Source organism: Leptonychotes weddellii, chromosome 4 (genome assembly GCF_054177405.1).
Source record: "Leptonychotes weddellii isolate Sample4059 chromosome 4, ASM5417740v2, whole genome shotgun sequence".
NCBI lineage: Eukaryota > Metazoa > Chordata > Mammalia > Carnivora > Phocidae > Leptonychotes > Leptonychotes weddellii.
This window is the reverse complement of record NC_138372.1, coordinates 6,918,966-6,937,049: the sequence shown is the minus strand read 5'-3', so window position 1 is coordinate 6,937,049 and position 18,084 is coordinate 6,918,966. Positions and strand designations below refer to the sequence as shown.

At 41.2% G+C, this 18,084-nt stretch overlaps 1 protein-coding gene across 1 annotated transcript in view; it reads right to left on the bottom strand.

The window, feature by feature from the left end:
- KIF1B (kinesin family member 1B) overlaps window positions 1-18,084 on the bottom strand; it is a 137,286-nt gene that overhangs the window by 41,880 nt on the left and 77,322 nt on the right. Inside the window, exon 23 of the mRNA XM_081816819.1 lies at window positions 11,281-12,759. Coding sequence (XP_081672945.1) covers window positions 11,281-12,759 — 1,479 coding nt within the window. The remainder of the gene's footprint in view (window positions 1-11,280; window positions 12,760-18,084) is intronic.

Genomic DNA, 18,084 nt, shown 5'->3' with positions numbered 1-18,084 from the left:
AGGAAAACAACCGATTCCAGGTCTGAAGCAAGGAAAGCACAAGGTGAGCTCGGAATACCTTGTACAAGAAAGCACAGAAGTGCTCAAACATTGATGGGGCCATTTCCAAAGGGCACAGAATCCCAGTAGCCAGTAAATAAGAGTAATAACAGAAACACGATATAGCACATTGGGTATTAAAACGACTCCAGGAGTCCACAGTGTTACTAAAAGAAGAGGGGAAAAAAAGGAGAAGCCCTTCTTCGCTCCCCCGCAAAAGCCAGCTAATAAATAAATGCAGAGGAATGGCAATTAGAAAAACTACACTGCAGCCCCAGATGTAATGGCTGAATCAGGCAAGAATCATTAATAAATGCCAAAACAACTGAGTGAAAGGTGGATGGAGAACAGAATAGTCACACAATCCCAAGTGCCACCCTAGATACCCGTTAATAAGACAGAGAAAGAGCTGGGAAACGTCACATTAAATTTATAACCTTTAACATCACTGATAACAGGACAATTGGACATTTTGTCTGCCAATGTGACACGAGGGAAGTACACAATGTCACCCTGACAGCTTTCTTATCAAACATGCTTAACCTAAATCTAATCTTGAGGAAATAAACAGACTAATCAAAATGTAGCCTATTCAAAAATACCTATGTAATGAAAGAGAAAAGAAACATCATAACCAAATGTAACACAAACTTTGCTCAGAACTGGGATTAAAACACACACACACACACACACTTGTAACCATTGTATTTTTTAGACAATTAGGAAAATTTGAAAATGGACAGTATATTATATAGTACTGAATCAGTACTAAATTTCTCGGATAGGTTAATGGTATTAAGAGAATATCCTTGATTTTAGGATATACACAGGGCAGTATTTAGGGGTAAGCTGCATCATGCCTGCAACTTACTTTCAAATGATTCAGAAAAAATACACAAATATGGGTATATGAAGGTTCATTATACTCTCTTTTCAGCTTCTTGGTATGTTTGAAATATTTCAAAATAAAAGGTTGGGGAAGGGGTACTTTTTTTTCCCTTAGAAAACCAAATGTTCTATGGGATTCTTTCAGTAAAAAGAGAAAGATGGCTGGTTTACCTAAAAATCCTCAGGTGGGAAAATGTTAATATTTTATCTTGAGGATTTTTTTCTTGTTTTTCATTTCCCCCAATTTTTTATTATAGTAAAATGCATGTGACATAAAATTTACCATCTGAACCATTGTCAAGTGCACAGTTCAGTGGTGTCAAATACATTCACACCATTGGGCAACCACCACCATCATCCTCCTCCAAAACTCTTTCCACCTTGCAAAACTGAAACTCCATACCCACTAAACACTAACTCTCCATGCTCCCTTTCCCCCTCCCCTGGAAACTACCATTCTACTTTCTATGATTTTAACTACTCTATTCCATATATGTGGAATCACATAATTTTAGCTTTTTTTTTTTTTTTTTAAGATTTTATTTATTTGAGAGAGAAAGAAAGAGAAAGATGAGCAGGGGCAGAGGGAGAGGGAGAAGCAGACTCCTTGCTGAGCCTGACACGGGAGCCCGATGCAGGACTCGATCGCAGGACCCTAGGATCATGACCTGAGCCGAAGGCAGACACTTAACCAACTGAGCCACCCAGGCACCCCAATTTTAGCTTTTAGTGACTCGCTTATTTTTGAAGCTTTCTTCAAGACTCAGTTTACAAGTTTTATTGCTCAAACTACCAATAAAAACAAAATCCTTAGATTCCGACAGTTAAAGTACGAAGATGACCTTCCCTTTAAAGGCTCTGGTTATGCTTTAGTGGCAGTAAAGCTCACATAAAAAGGTTTCCTGTAACACTATGGACCTAGAATTTTAACTGCATTTTGACTCAGGAAAATTTCTATCAGCAGTTGACAGTTCAAATATCAACACTATAACCTGAACTGGCCCTCCTCTTCCCCAAACCAGGCTGTATATGAGCTTCCAACAAGGACATTTTGTATGTCATCAGAAAAACTCGAAGTATTGGATTTTCCTACAACAAATGGATAAACAAATTTGAATACTATTGTTCTGTTGATTTCACGGTGGAAACTAGGATAATTATGGAAAGTCCATCAAATAACAATATATTTATCAGTAGCCTTTTGTGTTTATAAGAAGTCCCAACTAGTTAGATATATCCCCATATTTATAAAGGTACTACAGTGGCTGTTCCCGCTTGTAGAATGTTCTCCCTCTCCTGCCCATCCTTGTTTTTAAGCTTACTTTGCACCAGGAACTGTTCTTAATGTTTTGTATAGGTTATCTCAATCTTCCCAAAAACCCTAGGAAGATGGTACTACTGTTACCCTCATGTTAAAGAAGAAAAAGGCTTAAAGAAATTAAGTAATTTTATAAAGATCAGAGTTAGTAAGCATGGATATGGGATTTGAACTCAGGCAACTGGATTCTAGGGCATGCTCTTTTAACCACTATCATGTCTACTACATGCAGATGTTAGGAGAACAGTGGTCAGTAAGACAAAAGTCTCACTGGTGAGGGAGAGAGAGATGATCAATAGTAAACAGACACAAGACACACCGTGAGTTCAGTAGCGAGAAGTACTATGAAGGAAAACCAAAAGGTTGGTAGGTATGGGGGCTGACAGAGAGGCAAGAGGAACAGGAGGAACTTTTAGATTAGGTGCTCGGGGAAGGTCTGTCTGCGGAAAGGACATTTAATCAGAGATCTAAGCAGGCATGCGGAGAGATCTCCGGGGGGAGTGGTGGCAATGGTGATGATGCCAATCGAAATAGAACTAACAGCAAGTACAATGGTCTTGAGAGCAAAGGGTGCCTGGTGTGTTTTCAGGAAAAGCAAGAAAACTTGTGTGAGTGGAGTGAGGAGCTATAAGGCTCAGGGATGCAGTTGTGAAGGAGGCAGACAGGGACTGGGTTATGTTCGGCCTTAGAGGACATGGTAAAGACTGTGGACTTCATTCTAAGGGAAGCCACTGGGCAGTTTAGAGCTGGGAAGTAATATGGGTCTAGAACATGTTTTAAAAACATCGCTCTCCGTGGAGGAAAGCGTGGGGACAGCAGTGCTGGGGAGATGGTGGTAGGTGGCCCAGGGTGTCAGCGTAAAGGTGGTGAAAAGAGAATGGAGTTGGGGTATGCTTTACAGGTAGAAGAAATACAACTTACTGATGATGTGGTCATGGGGTGTGAGAAAAAAAGGGGGAACTGAGGATGGCTCTTGGATGTTTGACCTGAACTGGTTGCCAGTCAGCTATATGGCTGTCAGGTCATAGTTGTGTGTCGGCGTCTTGAGGTCAGGGCAGAGGACTGAGAAAACACCACTGGGTTTGTCATCGTGGAGATCTTTGGTGGCCCTGAGAAGAGTGGCTTCAGTGTGGTGATGTGGAACAAGAGTGTGACTAGAGTGAGTTCAAGCAAGAATGGGGAAAAGAAACAACAGAAGAACAATAAAAAGAAATAATGGGGGTGGGCGAGTGGGAAATAATAGAGCAAACTCTTTCAAGGAGTATTTCTATAAAAAGTAACAGAGAGGGGTGCCTGGGTGGCTCAGTCGTTAAGCGTCTGCCTTCGGCTCAGGTCATGATCCCAGGATCCTGGGATCGAGCCCCGCATCAGGCTCCCTGCTCGGCGGGAAGCCTGCTTCTCCCTCTCCCACTCCCCCTGCTTGTGTTCCCTCTCTCGCTGTGTTTCTGTCAAATAAATAAATAAAATCTTTAAAAAAAAAAAAAAGTAACAGAGAAATGGAATGGTGGCGGCTCTCAGACAACATGGGAGTGTTTTGTAAGTGGCAAAACAAAGCTGTGCTTGAATGGAGGTGTTCAAGAGAAGGGTAAATGCATGGTGAGTTCTTGAGAAGGTGATGGAGGATAAAATGCAGGGAAAATGGGTGGGGCTAAGGTAGGAGCAAGGCGAGTCCAAACACCATCAGGAGGGAAGGATGCATGATGGATGCACAAACTAGAAGTGGGCAGAAAAGAAGTTTTCTTAGGATCAATTCTTTTTCTCAGTGCAGCAAAATGGAGGTCATCAGCTGAGAGCAAGGAAAGGCCACCTTTCATTACCAGAGTCTCCTGGTTGTAAACTTTCAGCACACCTCATAGCATTTTCCCTCATAGCATTTGTCACAAATATACCCTGTAACTACTGGTGTGACTATTCATCTAATGGCTATCTTGTCCACAACTGTGAACTTCCCAAGGCTAGGGATCTGCCATTCACCATGGAATCACCAGCATTTGGTGCCTATCTGTCTTCTAGATCAGATACATAGAAATGCACTAAGCTTCTAGTGGAAGTCCTCAAAAGTGACTATCTTCTAAATCAGGGTGGGCAAACTACAGCCTCTGTGACAAATCTAGTCCCCTGCCTATTTTTTGTAAGTAAAATTTTTACTGGAACATAGCCACACTCATTCCTTTGCATACAGCTGCTATTCAGCTATAACAATGGAGCTGAGCAGTTGCAACAGAGACCATGGGACCCACAGAGCCTAAAATATTCACTATTTGACCCTTTACATAAAAGGTTTGCCAACCCCCCATTCTAGATCAGTGGCTCTCAGAGGTGGATGCTGGCCCAGCAGCATCAGCATCACCTGGGAATTTATCAGAAGTGCAAATTATGGGGTATCTGGGTGGCTCAGTCGGTTAAGTGTCTGACTCTTGATTTCAGCTCAGGTCATCATCTCGGGGTCATGGGATCAAGCCCCGAGTCAGGCTGTGCACTGGGATGTGGAGCCTGCTTAGGATTCTCTTTCCCTCTCCCCCTCTGCCCCTGCCCTCCCCCATCTCTCTCTCTAAAAAAAAAATAATAATAATAAAAGAAAAAGAAAGAAATGCAAATGATCAGGCCCTACCCCAGACCTCCCGAATCAGAAACTCTTGAGGTGGGCCCAACCATCTCTAGTCTCATGAGCCCCCAGGGAATTCTGATGCACATCAGTTTCAGAACCACCCTTCTGGGTAATGTGTACTGAGGAACAGTGGAGCTAACAGGACAGGTAAGGCATTTATTCTAGGTGAGTTTATGTTCCCATGGAAGAACCAAACAAGCACAAAGACAGGCTGTCATTATTAACCTGTGAGAGCTGGCCTGGCGTGGGCTGGGGCAGGAGATGTGCCTTCGAGTGCAGGTCTGAAGAGGAGTCACACATGATGAGGCAGGACTCGAGTGTTGGGGAAGTGCAAAAGCCCAGAGGTGGGGACACACTTGGCATGTTCAAGGAACAAAAAGTCTGAAGTGCTTGCCATGTGGGAATGTTAAGAGATGAAGTCAGAGAGGCAGGCAAGCAGCGAGAACACGGAACACTCCGTAGGCTACGGTAAGAAGGTTAGAGTTCAAAGCACAACGGGAAGCCACCAGAGGCCACTGATAGGATCTGATTTTTGTTTTCACAAGATGATGCTGGTTGCTATGCGGACAGTGGCTTAGGGTCCAGAACAGAAGCAAAGAGACAAGGTAGGAAGAGCACTCTCAGGAAAAGATACTAGTGCCACACTGGAGCATCTCCGAGGAAGTGGCATTTAAGGTGAAATCAATGTCACCATTCTAGGGTTTCTGGTTGGGTCTGTTTTTGACATTAGAGACTTGGCTCCTTTTGCTAATATTGCCTTCCTCTTTTAATGGTAGATTATAATTAGCAAGCAATAGCCGGAAGGAAGGTATCCACGCCCCAGTTCTTGTCAATGCCTAACCTTGCTCCCCACCTGCGGCATGGTGAGGACGCAGCCTCAGTCAGACCTCTCCCTCCAGAGATCCCACAACACCTATTCTTAGAGTGAGTGGCTCCTATTTTCTCCCAGTCCCCCAGGGCCATCTTGGTCTCACTTACTTTCCAACCATGATCCAAGTGAGGGCATTCATCACCTTTCCGGTCATACATACAGGGTTTATCCCACCCACAAACTGATTTGTTGATTCTACTTTCCCTCTCTCCTTTGTCCCTGCCTTTGGAAAGTATTGTTTCTCTTTAAGTCCATACAGCAACTTCCCAACTGAGGCACGGGGCTCTGAATTTGCCTCCTTCCAACTCAAGCTTTAACCATTACTAAAAGGTGAATCTAATCATGCAATCCCCCTGTATAAAATCATTTGGTAGCTTCCCATCACACTCATGATAAAATCCCCACTCCTTAGCATGCCACGATGTGGACCTTGTCTGTTACCTCTCCCTGGCACACAGCTGCTGTGCTGACCACCGCGGGTTACTCGCAGGTACTCCCAGTTCGCTGGACCTGACATATGCTGCTTCTCTTCCCCTGCCATTCTTCACTTGGATAAATTCCCAGTTGTACTCTGGGACTCTGCTCTTGGCTCAGGGCCTCCTCCTTCAAACACCTTTCCTCACTCTCCCCCTGTGCACATGACTATCACTGCACACCTCATACTACATTGGAATCATCTGTGTCACCCTAGAAATGGTCAGTCAGATCTTGGCAACTTTTCCACCAGTTTCTCCAATAGCAGAGAAATACAAAGTACCCTGAGGGACAGAGTATAAGGCCTGAAGCAGACCAATCCACATATAACATTTTTCTCAAGTTCCAAATTTCACATCATAAACTCACGGGGGAAAAAAGAGACGCATGTAGATTTTGTATTCTACTCCATAATACATGATTGTGTCATTTTTCTTTTTTTCTTTTTTTTTTTAAGATTTTATTTCTTTATTTGAGAGAGAGAATGAGAGAGAGAGCACATGAGAGGGGGGGAGGGTCAGAGGGAGAAGCAGACTCCCTGCCGAGCAGGGAGCCTGATGCGGACTCGATCCCAGGACTCCAGGATCATGACCTGAGCCGAAGGCAGTCGCTTAACCAACTGAGCCACCCAGGTGCCCCGATTGTGTCATTTTTCAATATAAAAAACAATGTCATGTCCAAATGATCATTAAGACTGATGACCCACTCCAGAAAACTCTTCTGCTTTATCCTGTGTCACCTCCAGCACACCACAAATACTCCAGGTGGAGAAGAGCAGCGATTAAGGGTAAAAAGAGAAGCTAAACGGACTTACTGAAAGCTTTGTAGAAATTCAGTTTCTATCCATGTGAAGGGAACTATACTATTTCATTTTAAAAACTTTCAGATTATATGATTAAAAGATAAAAAATACAGCTAAGATAAACTCAACTTATACTAGACAAGTTTTTATTCAAATAGAATGTGGCATAAAGTAGGGGTTAAAGATCCCTTCTAAGATAGAATTTTGATAAACAGAAAAGGGAACAGAAGCAAAAGCTTTAAATGAATCAAGTTCATGCCGAAATATATTAAGAAAAAAAGATTTGGTTTGCAACCATCTTCCGATTAAAAAGGAATAAATAAAAGTCAAGACCAGACTTAATCAGCACCACCCTGTTTCACTTTTCCTTCTTCCCACATCAGAGAGAAATCACACTCTTAAAAGATGGTTTCAGCTTTTATTGAACGAGGACTTTATTTTCTAACATGACAAACTAACTCTCCCTTTCTGAAAAGGTAGATCTTACACTCAAAGACAATCTTCAAGCATTTTATTTTAGAAATTGGGGGAGAAATCCATAGTTCATTAACAAGATTCACAACTTCTTTTTACAGTAATGATGGCAGGAAACCAATACATTTCACAACCTAGAGCGGTTCAAACTAAGTATGTAGAGCAGATTTTGAAATCTTGGAAAAATGACATAAACTGGACAATTACGAAAACTGCTCATAATGCGGACTCTGTCTCTGACAGTTTAGGACAGATGTTGGCTCTACACTGTATCCGAGAAGGGGTCTTCACTATGGGACATTTTCACACCAGGACATGGCAGCTTCCCCTCCTCCCAGGCTTTTGAACAAATCATTAAGGCAAGTCTACAAAGGACCAGTCAGGCACAGGGTACAGCAGCTGACCAGAGGAAATCTATGTAACTTCCTGTAGTCTGACAGCCTTTAATGCAGACATCAGTGTGGCAAACTCTGTGCTGTGTTGTGTTTATTTTCAGCATCAACCTGCACCTAAAGCACAAGAGGTCACTTCAAGTCACTTCAATGGAATAAACAATCCCCAGTCATTGCATTTTCAGTGAATGAAGCAAACAATCTGAAGTGCTAGAAAGAATTAGAGGCAAAAATAAAGGAAAAGCCCTTTGGTTTAGACTTACTAGATGAACAGAATGTCTTTAACTCTTCAGGGAATACCACTGTGGCATACAAAATTACACTAATTAATTAACACTCCTTCACATTTCCATAATTTTCAGATCCTATAATTTCAGCAGCACACTTTCCCCATTTTTCTATAATAGCTATGAATACTTCAATAATATAATAACGGTTTAATGATGACCATTTCTCTTTAGTCATGTAGTATTTAGGCTTAGGGAGAGATCCTGTCAAATTTAAAAACAAAAAAATATAAGCTATACCAATAGCTCACAAAAGCATGGTACTAAGAGCTTATTTAGTAAAAAAAAGTCAATGAAGTCCTTTTATTCACATTTACCCAAAGTTATCTTCTAAGACAAGCATCTGCTCTGAAATGCAGGAGGGCACACATGTGGCAATCAATCAAACCCTGGTTCATTTCTTTCTGGTCATCTGAAATTAAGGGCTCCTTTAGAGATCTAAACATTTTAGCAATTCAAGGACACCTAGATCAGCAGATGAAGCACAAACACAAACCTAATTCTTTGGAATATCAGTGTGGGCACAGTGCTTACCACAACCCACATTTGTAAATGCAAATGCTGATTACTTTCCATTCTATAATGTCACCTGATCACCAGTAGAAACTCACTCCTGTTGTTTATCGGGAAAGGGAGGCACCTGCTCATAATAAGATTCAAAGGCCACCATAAAAACGAAAATACTATCCTATGGTATCTCAAGTTAGGGAAATGAGAGCCCACTTTTGCTACGGAGTCGAAAGTGGAGTTAATTATTACTAATATTAATACAGGTATCCCCTGCATCTCGAAAGTGTGTGTTAGGCCACTTTGCTTCTCTGAAAGACCCACGTTAGTACCTGTTTTTGCTACCCGAAAGAAGTCCAAAGAGGATTTTTGCTTTTACGAAAAATTGCACTTAGTGTGTGTGTGTGCGTGTGTGTGTGTGTTTTGCAGCGAGCCAGTTTAGAGGTAGCACGCACATCCCAGGCAGCTAGGGGCCCCACCAAGCTCCTTCCCGGGAAACACACACAGCGTGTCAGCGTCCAGCCGCCAGAGCTCTGAACTGTGTCTGTGAGCATCTGGGCTTTATCTCAATTTATTTTGCGCATCCGTCAGCAAGATGTGTCATAAAGTATCAGAAAAGCCTAGGAGAGGTGGTTTTTTTTGAGTCTGGGAACCCTCAAAATTTTTTTCCATATAAATTAATAATAATGGCTTCTTCACTTTACACCATTTTCAGCTTATGAAAAGTTTCACAGAAACACTCTCTTTCGGAAAGCAGGGGAAACCTGTCATAGAAAACGAATTTTTTTGCGAGAAAGGAACAATTAATATATCTGTTTCTAAGAATCATAAAGAACAACAACTGGGGCTTACACAAGATGCACTGAAGTGACTGATCTGAAGTAGCCTAGTGAGTTCATTCAAACCACATGGTACAGGAGATTGTCTCAATTTAAGTCCACCCATTACAAACATCATTCACCCTAATCTGCCTAATCTGTCTAATATGCCATAAAACCTCAGCTAAAGACGAGAACCGTTCTAGCTATGAAAGCAAAAATATCCCCAAAGTTAATCAGAAGCAACTTTCTGTGCATTAAGAAAGCATTTTCTTAGAAGCAAAAAAAAAAATTAAAAATTAAAAAAAAATACTATGATTAAAATAATGTGTTCTAGTAAGGCATAGAGCCCACACGCAAAGGAAAAGAAAACCATATAATCACAATCTTTAAAGGCTTCCTTGAATGCCACTCGCTATGTTGGCTGCAATTCTACACCGTCTGGAAGCCAAGTGCTGGGCAGGTGACTCCGTGACTTAGAGGAGCTGTCATCACGAAGTCAGGCAGTGTCCCAGACTTCTCTGGCTCTTCGCACCGCCTCTTAAAGAAGTTGCTGAATAGTTCAAGAGATGAGGAAGGATGTAGAAAACTATTCTTTTCTTCCCATTAATATCCATCTTTTTTAGTGGATTCTCCAGTGAGGCAAACTGAGACCACGACATGGTAAAATGAGGTATTGATACAATTAATGTTCACCAGGACTTCTCTCCTTGCTTGAGCATCTGTGAGCATTACTACTGTACGCAAAGAATAGTTTATTATACATCATCTCCTTTATTCTCAATCCAACCAGAGTTAACTTATTTCATGATCTCATCATCTACTAAGAATAAACAGCACAGAGCCATACGCTGTGGCCTTCTCCCCACGTCCCACCTCTTCCCTCTCCACCAAATAAGCTCCCTGTGAACTTACACACACTGCTCAAAGCGCCATGCAAGTGTTTTGTTGGCGTTTCCGTTGGCATGATTTTGGTGAATGGTTCAGAATGTGAGTGTGTGTGTGTGTGTGTGTATGTGAGAAATGGTATGTTAAACTTCAAAAAGCAAACTACAAACAAATCCAGAAACGGTGCCAATTTAAAGATTTCAGTATTATGACAAATTTCATACACATACTGATACATTCAAAAGAAAAACACAAACAAACCCACTGAATCAGTTCTATGTAAAATATGGTAGAAAAAGATGGGGAAGTTCTGTGGAAGGATGCAAAGCTGTGTACTATATGTCCAAAGACATTTAGTTCTGGCTTATGAAAATTCCAATTATATTTAGACAGGAACAGACATGGATGAGAAATCCAAAGCTGTGTCCACATAGTTGAATGTTATTAAACTAAGGTCTAACATTTATGGGGAAATAACAGACACTTAAATTCTGCGTATCAAATTCCCCCTTTTAATGTCTGCATAAACCAAGAGGCAGGGGTTTCTGGGTGTCAGATCAGTTTCCAGGCATTATAAAAACATAACAAACTTACACCAAAACAAGATCAGTCTGTGTAAGTGTATTATCAAGAAAGGAGGAAAGTCTCAGAAAAATAAGGGAGGTCTCAGTGTTTTGTCCAAAATTCCAGAAACTGCCCATTTGTGGCATACAAACAAAAGGGAGGTGCTGAACTGTCTACCAGTGTTTTATGTTTTAACAATATTAAAATCAGTTAAGATTTGTAGGAACGCAACATTAAAACCATAATGTAAAGAGTAGAAACTCAAGGCCAAGGCTAGAACCAACTCAAATCATGAGCTAACATTGCCTATTTCCTCCACCAAGATTTCAAGTTTGTCCAGTAATTTATACTGTGGTTTCTCGACCAGCTTTGAGATTGGGTGCCGAAAACTGGCGCCTCATCCTTGGAGGTGTCACAAACTGGCTACAGTGGTTGGGCTTGTCCGTCTGCTTCTGAAAGGAACAGGCTGCACTGCCCTCTAACTGACCTCCAGTGTTGTAATTACAGTAAGACTGACGGTGTTGGTGAATATGGCGCTTCGCCTGGAAAGTCTGCAGATCGGCAGTGGGGTGACCACTGTGGGAATTTAATGATTCTGAGGCGGCAGATGCCTGGCTGCGCGTACTTTTCGGTTGGCCACTATTGAGAGAATTGCTTCTCCAGCGTAACTGAGGTGGCTGTTGTTGGGTGTTAATATGCTGCTTGCTAACTTGGATGTGCTCTTGACTTCGTGTGCCCTGAGAGCCCCATGGTAACTGGGGATCCTTAGAAGTTGCTCTACCCCCCTTTTCTTGGCTCTCCTCTTTACTTCCTTTCCTTCCATCTTCATCTTTTGGGATTCTAAGCTCTATGACCTCATCTTCTGTTATGATGATATGAGTCCCAGGGCTCCAAGAGTTTCTGTGTTTAGGGTTGCTCTTAAAGGGGAACCGGGGCTTGCGGTTCTCAGGAGGGATGAACCTATGAGGTACGTTCTGCCTACGCAGCTGCTTTGCTATCTCCTGCTGTTGCAGATTCTTAAAGCGGATTTGCTCTTGCCTCATCCAGCGCAGACGTCCGCGTCTAAAAGCGGGATCCCCGTTCATCAGCTGGGAAACGCGCTCCTCTTTCCCAAGTTCTCCACTGTCCCCTCTGCTTCCGTCATTTTCAGACTTGTTACTGACACCAGCACCAACAGGCTCCTTTGCTCTGTGGTTTCCTTGGCTTTTCTGTTCCTGAGATCCGATCAGTGGCAAGACTTTCTCCATTTTGAGCATTTTGTTTCTTAGGACTTTTATTTCCTCATCCTTCATGTTATTTTGCTTTTTTACTTCTTGCAAAATATCTTCCAGTTTGTCAATATGAACCTTGAGGTCATCTACGTCAGTCCCGCCCTTTCCACTGGCCATCACGTCCTCGATCTTCTCATCCCCTACACCGACAGTGTCCCACACATCCCTGGCCACTGCCCTCCAAGAGTCCCGCTCATTGGGATCTTTCTTCCCATACATGGCACAAAGCTCTTTCATCTTAACAATGGCCAAGGCTTCAATCTCCTGCCGACTGTGCCTAAAATCGTTGAGCGCAACCTCGTAGCATATCTCTTTTACGGCCTGAATCTTAAGATCTGAGATGGTGACCCACTTGGAATCTTTACTCAGGCGCCTTCTTTGGGGGATTTGATACATTTTAATTGGCTCTCGTTTCTTCCCACTGCTAGGGAGGCCACACTTTTTAACAATGGTTTGCAACTTGCTGGGAGGTAGCTTTTCTCTCAGAGAAGTAATCAGTTTCCAGCTCTCTTCACAGGACCTCTTGTCAGAATCGTCCCCGCTATCAGAATCCGCGTCCTTTGGAAAAACAAAATCAAAAAATGGCCCCAAAATAACCAAAATTAAAATGTAAAAAAGGAAAATCAAATTGAAGAAAAAACAAGTAAAAAAGCCTTAACCAAATTTAAAACCAAAACCAAAAAATAAGTAAATAAAACTTAAAAAAAAAAAAAGATAAAACAAAAAACCCCCTAAGTGGTGTGTAAGTTTATCAAGACTTATGTATATATAGGTCATTAATATAAAGATTCGCTAATGCGAATTCCCACTTTCTGGCTTAAGTGATGAAATCTGCAATCCAATTTCTTAGCAGGATTGATACGGTGACCTTTCCCTCTAAGGTCATGTGAAGTTATTAACCAAATGCTGTGAAGTAACACCTCCACCATCCTGCGGAACTGCAGTAAAACCTACGGCCCACACATGCTAACGCCCCATGCAGCCATGTCCCCACATTTGCCTTGGTTATTGCTGTTGCTTCTTCCAGAAACTCTTTCCCCCATGAGTGAGCACAGATGCCATACAAGATGTGACGAGCAGGCGGATTAACAAAGGTTAGTAAGGCTGTAGGATGCCACGTTTTGTTTAGCTTTACTAAAAAGAGCAGCCCTAGAAAAAAGTTAGAAGAGGAGAAGGTAGAAAAAGAAGCAGTCAAACAGGGATGATGTTAAAAATGAATCCCTATCAGCAGACCACATGGGGTTCTTATCAACCAAACTTTTTTCTAGAAGACAAGTGAGTTTTGAAACTAGTCCTTCCACGAGCATATACTGGATTTACTATTTTCCTGTCATGCTAAATTGATGTGCTACATTTGTACAACTAACATTTGTTATCCAGAGAACAAGGAAGCATAAAAAAAGGATCCTCATAGTGGGTCTGTTTTTTTGTTTTCACACACTTAAACCAATAAACACTTCACCTCCAAAATTTTAAGAAGTTTCCAGAACATAAATTAAGCTAGGCAAATATACTTCCATTAAACATCATTTAAAATTCCCCAAGTAATATTTTAATAAATATGACTTAAAGATGTTTTCTATGAAAACCCATGGCATTTCTAGCTACTTGAGGAGTATCACTTTAAGTGACAACTCTACCTATCAGCACATAAAACAGATTATATTCTGCTTAGGTAAAATAGATCCACTTTAAAATGCTGTCTCTAATTCTGTCTTTCCAGCTATGTTTGCACTTTACCTCATTTTCAAAAACTTTAGCTGGGCAGTCAGGCTGCTGTTTACTTCTGTTTTAGGCCCAAGTAAAATGGCAGCCCAGGGGCGCCTGGGTGGCTCAGTCGGTTAAGCTTCTGCCTTTCGCTCAGGGTCCTGCGACTGAGGCCTGAGTCGGGCTCCCCACTCAGAGGGCAGTCTGCTTTTCCCTCTCCCTCTGCTGCTCTCTCGCTCTCTCTCAGATAAATAAATAAATCTTAAAACAAAACAAAACCGCAGCCTGACTGCCCAACTAACTAGTCTTCAAGGGCTATCTGGATAATAATTAATTGTTCTTAAATAACACAAGCACATCTTCATGACATGAAAGCACTGTTGGATCTACACAAAAACAATGTTAGATTTAGAATTCCCTATGGAATTAAGGAAGGCTTAAGGAAGAATTTCTATTCAGGAAATAAAAGTTCCTTGGAAAAGAAACTATCCACTTAGAAGAGTAGTTCAGGATAGCCTAGTTAAAAAAAAAAAAAAATCTTAATACTCTCTTTTACTTGGCTGTGATTACCAAAATTATCTCTAGTAAATAGTATTTTGCTTTCTAGGCCAAAGATGCCTATGTACAGTTGTTTCTAAAAAATAACTTTTGGGAGCCTGGGTGGCTCAGTTGGTTAAGTGACTGCCTTCGGCTCAGGTCATGATCCCGGAGTCCCGGGATCGAGTCCCACATCGGGCTCCCTGCTTGGCGGGGAGTCTGCTTCTCCCTCTAACCCTACCCCCTCTTGCGCTCTCTCTCTCACTCTCTCTCTAATAAATAAATTTTAAAAATCTTAAAAAAAAAAAAAAAAACTTTTAACAATAATGACAATAATTTGGTCCCTGAATTTGGAGCTGCTGATTTGTATTATTTGTACCTATTTGAAAATTTAACAAAAAGCAGATGGAGTTAAATTTATGGACTCTACACTATTTTTTTTTCATTTTTAGTTTAAACCTCAGAATGTCTCATCTGAGTGATAAAAGAGGACATTAATAAACATTAGAGAAAAAAATATGTCTGACTCCTAAAAAAGGTCTTCCTGCCAGTATGTATAAACTAATTTTACAGAACATAATATACTCTGACTGTTCCCACATAACTGACAACTATCACTCTATCCCCAACCCAGCTTCTTTTCTTTTCCTTTTAAGATTGCTCAAGAATGGGGGCACCTGGGTGGCTCAGTTGGTTGGGCGACTGCCTTCGGCTCAGGTCATGATCCTGGAGTCCCTGGATCGAGTCCCGCATCAGGCTCCCTGCTCGGCAGGGAGTCTGCTTCTCCCTCTGACCCTCCCCCCTCTCATGTGCTCTCTCTCTCTCATTCTCTCTGTCTCAAATAAATAAATAAAATCTTAAAAAAAAAAAAAAAAGAAAAAGATTGCTCAAGAATGAAATGAATACTACCTAATCTACGAAATAACAAATACTCTAATCACTGCTTTCAAAATATCACACTTGAGAGGCAGAGATTAGGTCTTTAAACTCTAAAATAAAACATAAATAAATAAGAATATCTACATAAATCCAAAGGAACTCAATTAAATTACGTGGCCATAATTTTCATTCTTTTTAAAATACTATCACATTGGGGGCGCCTGGGTGGCTCAGTCAGATAAGCGTCCAACTCTTGATTTTGGCTTAGGTCATTGAGATCAAGCCCCATATCAGGCTCCGTGCTGGGAGTGGAGGCTGCTTAAGATTCTCTCTCTCTCCCTCTGCCCCTCCCTAACGCCCCCATAAATAAAAAAGATAAAATAAAATACTACCATATTGTCTTTGTAGAATATGTTCAGCTTACAGCCCCCATATCACATACTGACCAAGATACTAAAAATTCCGTAGGCAAAGTTTATGTGCCAAGATGTACACCCTATCTCATGTCAAAAAAGATTTAAAGATATTTAGATTCACTTATTACAGAGTTGGAAAAACTACTACTTGGGTCTGGCCAATTCGTGTCACTAAATGATGCTTCTGTTTTCATTAAATCCCAATGCAAAGGCCTCCTGAAGAGACTGTGCAAGAAGCTTGTGCAGAAAGAAGAAAGAAGATACCTACAAGACATAGGTGAAAAAGCAAGCACAGAAAGGACCAGGTGTGTAATAGAGCACTAACTAGAAGAGAAGGTTCAGCACTGCGACTATATGACGCATTTGGGGAACTATCATAATAGAAAACTCATGAGCCTGAATTCCGTTTTTTAATGTTGTCATTATGCAAAAATGATTACATATAATATTAAATACATATTTACTGAATAATTATTCCTTTATATCCTCTCAGTGTTTATTCATAGGGTGCATTCAAAATGTATCTGTTGGCTGACCAATACAGGGTCATAAAAATACATCTTCCATTCAGTATTGTTACTGCTAGATATTCTTCAGGCTAAGGCATTAGAAATCAATTCCTCTGGAGGACAAGAAATCTGAGTGGAACAGACAGGTGGACTTAGGGGGATGGAAAGCAACCTTCTTGCTTTAAGCAGCTGCTCTTGAAAATCCTAGCTTGCTTTCAGATACACAGAACATATGACAACCAGAACCTGATCACTTGCAGGCTAAGTATGTCCCCTGGAAACTAAATATGTCTTAGAGACATTTACTCTCTCTTTATTTGATGGTCATCATCTTTACTTCAGAGCAAAGAATGATCATCAGCTCTTGGTTATGGAGAGCACCAGCCATCATCATTCTTTCTCACCTGGTTATTCAAAGGCTGGTCTTGGGTCAGCAGTGCTGGCATCACCTGGGAGCTCGTTAGAAATGAAGACTCTCAGGTCCCACCCTAGGCCTACTGAATCAGCATCTGCATTTTAACAGGGCTCCCAGCTGGTGAAGAAGCACTGCTCTTACTGGACAGAAAGAACACGGAAGCAATTCAGAAGCCCCAAGATTAAGCCTCAGACCCATGACTTAACAGGTGCTTAAGAGTGAGCAAGACAGCATTTTTTAGCCTCGGTTCCTCAACTATAAATTGGAGGTAATATTACTCATTTTATTTACATACACACCTATCAAGGAGGGCTGTTCTGGGAATTAAAAAAAAAAAAAAGATGGATGTTAAAGCTCCCTGTAAATTATAAAGCACTATACAAATACAAGGCACTACTGTTAATGATACATACAGCTTAATGACACCTGTCCTCATTTGATCTGTCACAGACCATCAGAGGTGTGTTATTAGATTATACATTATTAAGATAAAAGGCTCCTCATGTGTCACAAACCTTTCAAGCTCCTAATCACACTGTAGTCAAATCCTTCTGTTTTCATTAAAAACTAAATGTCAACTAGGCCTCGTAAAGGGATTTGAACACTGCTATTATCTTGCCCCAAATACCTGATTTATTCTTTCTTGGACTTCACTATAGTTTCTAAGACAACAAACTAACTGGTTTAACCCACTGCCAGGCCTAAGAAATGAGTGGCCCTGAAAAAGGCTGCTTTTGCCATTTCTGGCCCATTTAGCACCAGCCTCTCTTCTCCAAAGAAGAGCATGACCAGAAGGCTGCAGTTTACACACAGTATTTTAGATGCTATGTTTTATGCTAAGGGAAGAAACCAGTATCCCAGCTTTCTCCTTATCTTAAAAGAAGTCTATGAGTCTTAAAAAATCCTAAATTGTATCCACAGTACCCAAAGGTTTATTATACCTTTCCCTTACACATCAAATGAATGCCAAGAAGAAGCTTTTTATGACCAGGGCTTTGTTAACCAAAGCTGGATGGCTTTAAAAATGAAAATCTAACTAATGGGTCAACTTATTTATTCATGAGATTCAGTTTCTATCAAACTTAGAGAATCAATTTACATCACAAAATGCTAAATCCATTAGCATTATAAGCTGCAACCTCAAACCAACTTTTCAGCGGCTTACCCAAATCTTTCTCAACCCGGAGAAACCAGGCTTCCTTCTACTATCTGAGCTGCTGTGTAGCCCCTGCTTCCACTGTCATCCCACACGCCACGGAGACCCTTATTGAGAATTCAGACTCCATGCAGGGGAACAGAAAAGGATTAACACATGCAACTGTGCAGCAACACTTTTAGACACAGTTTAACTAAAAAAAGAAAAAGAAAAAAAAAGTCTGCCCAGCACAAGAACAATCCCCAAGTCAGCCCAAGAGCAGAG